Source organism: Morus notabilis, unplaced genomic scaffold, assembly GCF_000414095.1.
Source record: "Morus notabilis unplaced genomic scaffold, ASM41409v2 Scaffold1154, whole genome shotgun sequence".
Classification (NCBI taxonomy): domain Eukaryota; kingdom Viridiplantae; phylum Streptophyta; class Magnoliopsida; order Rosales; family Moraceae; genus Morus; species Morus notabilis.
In genome coordinates, this window is record NW_010359557.1 from 386,787 (window position 1) to 398,261 (window position 11,475).

At 32.7% G+C, this 11,475-nt stretch overlaps 1 protein-coding gene across 1 annotated transcript; it reads right to left on the bottom strand.

The window, feature by feature from the left end:
- Positions 1–4,155: 4,155 nt before the first annotated feature.
- On the bottom strand, positions 4,156–8,684 carry LOC21399316 (LOB domain-containing protein 4). The gene is made up of 3 exons (XM_010094749.2): positions 8,545–8,684; positions 8,168–8,351; positions 4,156–4,694 (listed from the first exon to the last, which is right to left on the bottom strand). Exons 2-3 carry the CDS (start codon positions 8,345–8,347, stop codon positions 4,359–4,361), a joined length of 516 nt encoding a protein of 171 aa, XP_010093051.1. The 5' UTR covers positions 8,348–8,351; positions 8,545–8,684; the 3' UTR covers positions 4,156–4,358.
- Between the last annotated feature and the right edge of the window lie 2,791 nt (positions 8,685–11,475).

Genomic DNA, 11,475 nt, shown 5'->3' on the forward strand with positions numbered 1-11,475 from the left:
GCTAAACTAGAATAGCCCTGAGCTTTTTCCTCCATAGCCCAAAATCACCGGTTCCATCGAACTTTTCCAGTTCGAATCTTGCTGTGCCCATTCTTGTCAAATCCGTAAAATCTTGAACAAGAAACTCAAGATTTACCCGCGAGCTTCTTCACCGATCTCAAACCCTAAAGCTCTGATACCACTGTTGGTGCGATTCCAACACCAAACTCGCAGGAATTACAAGAAACTAAAGAAAACAAGAAGAATAAGAAACACAGGAGACTTGTTTGACCGAGGTTCGGAATAAATTCCTGCATCCCCGTTGAGCTCTTCCGCAGAAAGACGCTTTTCACTATTCAGAGAAAGTACACCCTCAATTCCTCATAAACCCGAGATTTCCCCAAATTATAGAGAACTCACACCCAAGAGATGAAATTAAACGTACAGCAAGATGAATTCCTAATGGAAGAACAAAACTCAAGAACTCTCAGATCCCCTTGTTCCCAAGCTTATAATTTCTCTCTTTCTCGGAAATCCCTAGAGTTTCTCTCTCTAGAAATCTCTTCTGAAGAATACCACTTTCTCTCTCTTCGTTTGTTTACCCGTGAAGAAGCAAATGAGGTGAATAATCCACGTTCCAGAGTCTTCCAATATATATATAGCAAAATGGTCAACTAGTAAACAGACCTTACCACGTGCCCTATTTTGATTGGCTGAAGTAATCAAAATATCCAGCTCAACATAGACAGTTCTTCAGCTGCCCCAAACGACGTGCATTTTATTCCCTGGGATGCCTTTCTCTGTTGATGTCGTTTTTATGTGATTATCCTTACATATAGTTAGGACCAAATCGGAGTGCTTTTATTTCTTTATTTATTTATTACAACTAGCAGCAAAACAACGTTGACTTGGCTTTCATATTGCATATATTTATATGTAAGACTCGACTACAGTGAAACATTTTCCTTGCAAGAGAGCTTAGAGATTTTTTTTTTTTTTTTGATAGAAATGCTAGAAAAGTTGTTGAGGTTTCATAAATGTGGATCCCTCGTCCGGATGTTGAAAGCGACACAGTACTGTAAAAGCACCATTATTTAACTGCTTCAGAAAGCGTCACTTCCATATTGTTCCATCTAATTAGGTCTATTATATAAAACCCAAATTATTTAGCCCTTAATTATACTATTTATCGTATAATTTGAAATAAGACGCTAGAATGCTTGTCAAGTTAATGATATGTATCTCATCTCTCTCTCTCTCCCTCTCTCTGTCTCTCCCTCCCTCCCTCCCTCCCCCTCTCCCTCTCTCTTCCCTCTCCCTCTCTCTTAGTTTGTGGGGTTCAAGCTTTGCAGGTGGCCAAGTTTTATAAGTTTGAATTACAATTTATGTCCAAATCTATAAACTAAATGGGTAACTAGTTTTCAAATTTTTTTTTAGGAAAACATTTTTGGCTTTTTAGAACTAACTAGCTGGTAGCTAGCTAGGTGGTAACTTGTGAATATGTGATCAAGAAACATTAACCATTCCTCCCTCCAATAGTGTTGCACTCTATACTTGATCAACCCCATTTCAGTCTAGCCGTACGATTTTATATAATTCACATATTAGTTTAGGAAGATTCTACAGAAGGACATCTTTTTTCTTCGAATCAGTGATATTCTCATGCCGACCACTGGGCAATCTGCTAGGACCACGCTTGAAAAAGAAGAGTTTAAGTGATACTAATTTCGTCAATTAGAAAGTCTAAAATCACTTCAGCCCTAGCCAATACAGTAAGATAGTACTCTACCGTAGGAAGACATTGACCTTAACCGCATGATTTAAATAATTCAATAATTTTTATTAGTGGACGTTTGGTTCATGGGTTCAGAACTATAATTTAGAATCATTCTCGGTTTACGTGTATTTTTTGTGAGAGAAAACACTATAACGAGTCACAAACCATTATCCGAATCATATCACGAATCCTTGCTCCAAACGTAGCATAATGATTGTAATGGTGTCGCTCAAAAAAACCCTGTGATAGTATTTAACTCATGCAATATGCATAGTCTTTGACTCAAATCATATAATCGTGGTGAGTAGCATGATGGGACCCTCTAGTAGGGTTCTCTAAATGTAGAATCTCCTTAATATATATACACATGTTTATATATATATATATATATATATATATGCTAATTTTGTCACAAAATAATTAAAAACAATTTATATAGAATGTGTAGTTGCAATGTTCCTATCATGCACATGACTTTTTATATATAGAAACTTTAAAGTAAGTGGGACATATGAGATGGGTGGTTTAACTACCATATACATATCATCTATATGGTTGTGAGGACGACAAAGATATAAAGGTATGCAGACATCTATGATCAATATTATGTTTGTATCTGATAAGGAAACCTAATACTGATTTCCTGCAATCTGAATTGTGAAGCAATCATATGTTACTTTGCTTTACTTCCATAAAGCTTGTGTGCACATTCATGCATATGTTTGCTAATATTAAACATATACATGTGCATGCGGCTTTGGCGTTTTTATATATTGCCAATGCCCCATATGTCCTATATGTAAGAAGGGTAGCTGTCACAGTGGTCACCATATGTATAGCACCATGCAATGGTTTCTCTAATAAAACTAGTTAATTAAGCGCATATCATATGTATATGAATGGTGAAAAAGAATAACTGATTTCGAAGTTACTCAAAACATTCTAATTAGATTGACACCCTCTGAACCCGCATATCATACGTATGAAAATGAATGGGTCTACGATCTTTGATTCAGAAAATACGGGAACAATTCAGACGGAATCCTCCAGCAATGCACCCATTTTAATTAATTTTACCCTCTTGCTATTGGTCTAACTATTTCCAAGGTTCGGATTCTTCTTGTATTTATACCGAACTTAATTGATGTTGCACCTCCCAAAGTTAATAATGAGGTAAATAGCACGTAGCTTGATGAAGATTGATAATTATGCAGTTGATCAAAAAGAGATGAAATCAAGATATAATATATATAGTTGCCTCAAAATCTTTGGTTGACTTGCGGAAAGCGCTATTACTAAAATGATCCCAAAAGGGAAAAAGATGTTGATGCTCTTTGTGCTGGAATCAGAAAGGGATTTGACAATATTGTAAAAAAAAAAAAAAAAAAAAAAAAAAAAAAAAAAAAAAGGGGTTTTATTGAAAAAAAAAAAAAAAAAAAAAAAAAAGAAAAAAAAAGAAAGGGATTTGAGTTGTACAAATAATCAAGTGTAGATTATGATTTATATGGTGGAATTTAGCGCCATATTTTTTTTTTCTCGGTTTCGTCTCCTTTAAAGGAGATATCAATTGAAGTTTCATGCACATTAAGTTAGATATCATTGCCTTTAGGTAATCATACAATCTAAGGGGTTAATATTCGTGGGTTTTAATGAAGCGTCATCTGCCTCTTTTGAGTGGAACAAGAGACATTATTATCTCAGAATAAGTTTAATGCATGCTAGTTTATGTTCTCCTTTTAGTAATTAAATAAATGTCGAATTTTGTAAACCTTTTCGGCATGTTTATTTTGTGCTGCCTTTGAGGCTAATTCACTTTCTTCGAATCTTGTAATTTTTTTTATGTAATAAATTGGGTTGAGGCTCGGTATAAGATATAAGAGTAGTGAGTATCAATATATATTGTTGGGATGTGTTAAAGTTCCCTATATCAATATCAATTCTTTTTTTTCCCTTTAAAAAAAGTTGTAAATTAACATCTTTTGAATATATAAACAAGATCAGAAACTTAAGGCCATATTAATACACATAAGTTGGTGTCCAAATTCTATATTTGTGGTATATGTGCTTAAGTTCCGAATGGCATAATGACTTATTTTAAGGTAAGAAAAATATTAAGGTCATTCTTTCTATCACTTTCTTTGTCACTCTATGCATTTAGTGTTTGACACATGAACTTTACTATTTCATTTCTTATTTAAATAATATATATATCATATTATTAGAATCCCCATGTCAAACAGTAAATGTAGAGTATGACAAAAAAAGTGATATTAACGTTTCTCTTTTACATAAATTGATAAAAAAGAATATGCTGACTGGAAAGGGAACGCATTCAAAACTTGTACCTCATAATTACATGATTAGAAATTTACAATATGGTTAATTATCATATTCCCCATATGATCATGATCTCTTCAAATAGAGATGCATGCTTCCCACAAATATATATGTAATATCTAAGAAAAATGAAAAAAAAAGGTAAAAGAAGGCAGACAACAAAAAGCAAGCCCATGATGCTCTGCATAGTGACAAGAAAATAGATAAAATGAGAAAGATCAAATATACGGCATATATATATACCTATATATAATGACATGTATAACTAACATGACCATAAAGACTCTCCCATATTATTAGACTGATGATGATCTATCACCATGTCCATGGTAAAAAAGGACTTGGTATTATGCTTGGTTGAGGAGTTGCCGTTATTTTGATCTGATAAGTTGGTGGGCGGATTGGGTGTGGAAGGGAGTTGGTGCATTCTCATGTGGACTACTTCTGCTTGTGCTATGGCCAATTGGGTTTGGAGAACATCAATTTGTTGTTGTAAAGATGATATTGCTCCAACACAGCCATACACTGGATCTCTAACTCTTGCATTTGCTTCATATACCATTGAGCTCACTGCATCACTTCGTTGGTGCTCTGGAAGTTCCTGCATAATTATATGTTTATTTATAATTAACACAAGTTTTACATCCTGATTTTTAATAAAGATAGATCTAGAGATGATCATGAATAAATAAGGTGTTTGACTTTATATATGTTAATATTTTTATAGGTGATCGTTGCTATTGTAAAGTAAAGTGCATATGTAGTACTCATGTGTCTACGCATGACAAAAATGTTATTAATTAATTATATGATGAAATGATGTAACAAATTATTTGAATGATAATAGAGGATAATTAATATCAGATCTTAAATGATGTAACAAATTAATGTCTCATACTGATGAGCTAAGAACTTTGGTCTCCAATGGCACGAGGAAGGAGTTTAGGAAGGGTTTTGGGTGGAGATCTAGGGATTCGATATCCATTTGTAATCTTTATTATTTATTTATTTTCTGTAACAAATTAACAAATCAATAAGTTACATTCTATATAGAATGATACATGTTGTGACGAGTGCTAAAAATATAAAAAAGTTTCATAATGTTACCTTTTTTTATATGTGCATAAAAGAAGGGCAGAAATAACTAACATCAAGATTTTTATGGGGACATCCCAATAATATTGGTACCTCTAAACCCATCCCAATTAAATTTCTAGATTTTTCTCATCCCTCCAGCAATGATGAACAAGAATGTTTCAGTTTTGTGCCGGGAAAAAAAAAAATCTATTTTAGAGAGGTTCTAGTCTATAGAAATATTCATGAAAGTGTGTAAAACAATCCCGTCACTCCCAATGTGAACCCAACAAATAATTTTTTTGCAACAAAATCATGGTGCGTGTGGAATAAATCTTTCTTGGTCAAAAAAGTACTTTAGACACTGAAAATTCCATTATCTAAATTAAACTGAAAAAGATAAAGTACCTACGAAAAAGAAAAATAAAAAGAATACATCGCATATTACTATCCCTATTTCCTGTTTGGCGTGCAACGGTGAGATTGATGTGACAATAAAAGATGCGGGTAACTAGAAATTTAAAGCTTAAATTTAAAAAAACAAATATTGATAAATAAATCCATCATCATGATTAATAATTTCTTAAGGTCATTAGGTGCATGTATTGATATCTTTATAAGTTGTTGATTTGATTTGACAATAATATTATTAACATATTTATTCCACCTATGATGTATATTTCAAATCCAAATCAGAAAGCCATTCAAATTAATGGTGAACTATAAAATATCTTAATTATTAAGCACCAAGTTATATGGTATTTATAATCATCTTGACGTCATGATTATCGCATAAATATTTATTTCATAATCTTTCAAATATAATTTAAAAGGGCAACAAATTAAAATTCAAAAAACTTTAATTTACTTTCTTATTACTCGTATCAGCCTCTCTTTTGGACCTACTAGCTATCATGCCCTTGTCATTTTCAATGTAACCCACGATCATAAAGCAAAAGGCGAATAATAAAATAAACGGTGTCATTATATATGGCAGTACATGTATACACATAAATATATGCATATGAGAAGTACTTTCTTAAATTTTCTTATGTGAAGAACTATAAAAAAAGAAAAAAAGAAAAAAAGACGTCAATAAGTTTAACTCCCAAAAAACAAGAAAAAGCAAAAAGCAACTTAATGCTCATAATTAAAGTAGAAATTAGGTATAGAAATGGTACAACACTATAGTCTTTAGAAACCACTAATGTACTTTATTTTTTAATCTTTATCATCATCTACAGGTTCATAATGCTAATTTGTGATTCTTAGTTTATTCTTCTATTTTATACGTATATAATAAAATCATTTGGGGTAAACAATGACTTTTTTCTTAAAAGAAAGAGAGAATTGAAATCACTTTTGGCGGTCTTCAACTGTAACCAACCACTATAACGGTAGTAATTAAAGTTGGAGAGTAAAGAACTATAGCTACAAGCACACTTTTTACCTTTTCTTCAACATGTTCTTCTTAAAAACAGTAAAAGATATGCGCGCGCACACACATATATATGTGTATATATATATATATATATATATGCGCGTACACACACATACATATCAACTGGGAATTAATAATAATTTTAAGCAAAGAAAAAGGGGAATTGCAGAACAACCTAAAAAGTTTCTTCAACCTGATCAGAAGAAACAAAGGAAAAAACATCTGCCCCAAGGAAGCAACCTATAAAACATTGGATTCTAGCCAAAAATAGAATTACTGGCTAGCTACCAAGTTGGTCGATAGATTCTGTGAGATGAAAAATCTGAGTCAAAAAGGCAAGAAAAATGTTTGTGTGACCATAAATGAGTAGTTTTTTTTTTTTTTTTTTTTCTTTCTCCTCGTCTCAAGGAAAGAAAAGACATTAAAAATGTTGAAAAGAAGAAGAAAAGGAAAAAAAAAAAAAAGGATTTAAAGGATCAGCTAAAGAAGATCGAATATTGAGTGTATTGATAATCCATAGACGTGTTTTTTGTGATATGATTAGATCATTTTAGTTTAAAGGTTTTTGTGCTTTTTTTTTTTTTTGGTCGCCCTTAATTATCGGTTTGATATAAACTTGGATGCATATAACAATAATATAAAATAATAGTAATTACTTTTTAACACAATGGGAAAAGAAGCTCAAGAAGAAGAAGAAGCTATAGATATTTTATAAAATTCTTAGCCTGTGGGAGTAACATAAGTAGTATGTGTAATGAAATATCTTAATTATCTCTATATAACTTTTGTTTTGGGAGTAACATAATTAGTATGTGTAATGAAATATCTTAATTATCTCTATATAACTTTTGTTTAGGAATTATTTTAAATGATTTGAGATACTTGTAGAGCAACCCAACTAGGTTGGTACCTATCAAAAGGCCTACTCTTTTTGTTTGCTAGAATTTCTCAAACTTAGTTTTAAGGGAAAGAAAAAACAAATTAACTAGCGCATGCATATATATATATATATATATGTATATATATATTTCTCAAAATTTATTGCCTTTTGGGGTCTGCTAATCAAATTGACACTCGCCCGCACTGTATAATATATAGACATCCGCATCATAAACTAAACCGCCTATTGGCAAGAATCAACAAGAAGTTAACCAATGATAGCCACTCAATGTTACTATATCCTTTTAAAAACTAATAATTTCTTCACGTTAAATCATTTGCTTTGGACATTTATATTTTTCTAATTATAATACTGATGGCAATAGCACTCAATCTTTGGAGATGCCATCAAGTATATAATATGGCTGCTCTAAAGCGCTACATTTACATTTACATCAAGAATATCAATTCTAATCTCAACTTTTATATTAACTACTGAGTTGTCATTCTTTTACTAATAATTGATGTAATTTTTTTCAACAATCACAACTAACGAATTGATATAAAAATTATAATCGGAGTTGATGTTCCCGATAATTTATATATTCAGCCATGAGAAAGAGAGAGAATAGTATCTATAAAAAGAGGAGAGAGAGAGAGAGGTGTATGAAAAAACAAACCTGCAACATCTTGTTGACATTGCTAGCACCAAAGACCTTATGAACGCTGGCAAACTTCTGGGGTTCATCAGCTGGAAAATAGGGAGCAAACACACAATCCTGCGCGCATCGCCTCCTCAGAAGCTTGCACGCCGCGCATGGTGATATTGCTCCTTGTTTTCTACCACCACTCTCCTTCATTCTCCTATATACATGTCACACGAACCAAAAAAAAAAAAAAAAAAAAAACCCACTTAAACTCAACATCTACATGATAATATAGAAAAAAAAAAGAGAGAAAAGAATTATTATTGGAGCTAAACAATATTAATGGAAAAAATCATCATATAATATAATTATTAGAACAAGTGTGAGAGAGATGTGGGGTTGTTAATTACTTATTAGGTTAACTGATTAGAAAATAAGCTGCAGAGCTAGCTTAGTTGGTATAGCTAGGTGGTGGAGAATATTGGAGAATGGACAAAAACGAGAAAAAACAAGAAAAGAAGTTGGAAAAGAAAGGAAGTTGAAAAAGAAGGGGAGGGGGGGCTTGAGAGGAAGTGTTGTGAACGTTTTATAGAGAAGCAAGTGGGAGCAAATCTTTGCGTGGGTCCCACGAAAGAAGAGCCCCTAGATTTTGCTCGACAAATCAGTCGTTTTTGATAAGATCTTTTGACCCCACTTCCATATTTTACATTGTCTCCACCACTCTTTTTTTTTACTTTGTTTAACTAAGCCACCATGTATATTGTATTTATTTCCTTTCGTTACTAGCTAGAAACTAATTAAATTTGTCACATACTTTGGAGATATAATAGTCTTTAATTGGTTCCTTTTCTTTCTTTTTTTTTCCCCTCATATCAATTAATATTAAGAAAAACATCGCATTCTTCATATCTTCATATATATAAAATAGCAAAAGGGTGCTACCAGCTTCTTCTCCTGATCAATTTGTTGTTAATTAATTATGCTTAAATTCCTCCTTCTGCCTGCCAATTCAATTGCTAGAACATGCCGTATCATTATCATGTCGATTAATGATATTCCAACCGATTTATTATGCACATTAAGAAGCAAAGTCTAGATCATGAATATTTAAGAAATAAGAAGAGGATCTAAATAAGAAGAAAATTAGCACGTACGGTTGACAAAACGTTCCGCACAGGTTAGATTCATTGATCAAGGTTGAGCCAGTGAAGGTAAATATACAAAGTAATAACTGTCAGGGAAAACACATCCTTACACCCATGCAACAGAAAATAAACTAAAATAAAAATAATAGAAAATAGAGAAGATAAAGATTTAGGTGGCTCAGAAAATTTCTTACGTCTATGGAAAATGAAAAAAATTCACTAAAAATTTCAGACTTACAGACTCATACAACTTTCTCAATTTCTCTCTCTATCCAAAACCCCTTACACCCTACCTATTTCTCTTACTTCTCTCTCTCTCTCTCTCTCTCAAAAGGAAACACTCTTTCCACGGAAGAGGGAGAAAAATTCACTGACAGTTTTAAGAATTACACACTCAATAAACTTTCTCACTTTCTCTCTCTATCCAAAGTCCCTTACACCCTTTGTCTTTCTCTCTCCTCACTTTCTCTCGCTCTTAAAATAATGCACTCTTTCTCTGCACTTTTCTTTGAGCACACATAAAATTTTACACAAAACACTTATTTATAGACTCCTAATAACCTTTGCCCAAATATATAAAACAGTAACTTACTCAAAAAACGTAAAATAGTAACTTTTTCATAACCAATTTGAATCACTTACATAACAATCTCCACCTTGACTCAAACTCTCTCAACTCACATATTCAGGTATCCAATCTCAACACTCATCGTTGCACCCTCATAGATAGAGTGATAATAATGCAAACTTCAACAAGAATAAACATGCGTCAAGTTCAAACTCTCATCAAACTTAACACGAGAAATTATCTTCTTCTTCTTCTTCAAAGCATCTTCATTGCCATAAGTCTTCACCATCTTACTTTTATTATCTTCAATTGTCATCATCTTGTTGCACTCTTTTACTCCTGCGACTTCTTTAACAACAAAAAAAGATTCTTCATGGCTTGACTCCACCTTCATAGCTCCATCTACAACTGTCGTCCCAATTAGCTTATACAAGCTTTTCACTTTTCATCATTCGTGGCTACTAAATCACATCTCTTGACTTGTATAAAACCACCATTCACATAGTACTCACAACCCAAAGTGTCTAAAGCCCCTAAAGAAATCAAACTTCTCTTTAGTTGAGGAACATGCCTAACATTTGTCAATGCCCCCACCACTCTATCAAACATCTTCACCTTCACAGTACCTATTACAACAGCTTTAGCACTAGATTCATCAGCCATCAACAAAGTACCGACATCACAGGATTTATAGGAATCAAACCACTCTTTATGTGGGCACATATGAAGCTGGCATTCAGAATCAAAAATCCAAGAGCCAGAAATATTTTCATAAGCAATAACAGAATAAATATCATCTTCACTATCATAACTATTGCCAACAACATTTACAGAATCTGAAGTCTTTTGGGTTTCTTGTTTTCTCTTCTCTTTAAGGCCCCTCGTCTATTCTTCACAATTTCTCTTAATATGCCCCTTCTTATGACAATAGTTGTACTCAATATCCTTCCTTGGACGGGATTGGGAATGATCATCTCTCTTATTATAACATCTCCCTCGTGACTTGTTCCTACCCCTATTCGAATATGACTGTGCTACTAAAACTTATTTATTATGAGACTTAACACTAGGTTTTCTCATATTTGCAGTCTCTAACAGAGCAGTCGACACCTCATTCACAATCAACGTTGTCTTTCTAACTAAAAGTATAGTCACTAAAGTCTCATATGATTTGGGTAGAGAGGCCAACAAAATTATCACTTTATCTTCTTTATCAATTTTGACTTCTACACTTAATAATTGAGTTATGTACTTATTAAGATTATTTATATGGTCCCTAACATCACTTTCTTCACCCATCTTCAACTCATACAATTACTTCTTCAAATATAGTCTATTTATTAAGGATTTCGACATATAAACTTTTTCTAATTTTTTCCATAACTCAGAAGGAGATGTCTCATTCATAACACTATATTTCAGTTCAAGAGACAAACTTAAACGAATAGTGCTTACTGCTCTCACTTCTAATTCTTCACAATCTTCATATTTCATCTTTTCTGGCTTTTCTCCTTGTGGTGCTACTCTGCCAGATGTTGAAATTATTCTTTCCATCAAACTGCTCAATCTGCTCAAACTTTATCCCAGACATCATCTTGGTTTTTTTTTAAATCTTCACTACAGCTCAA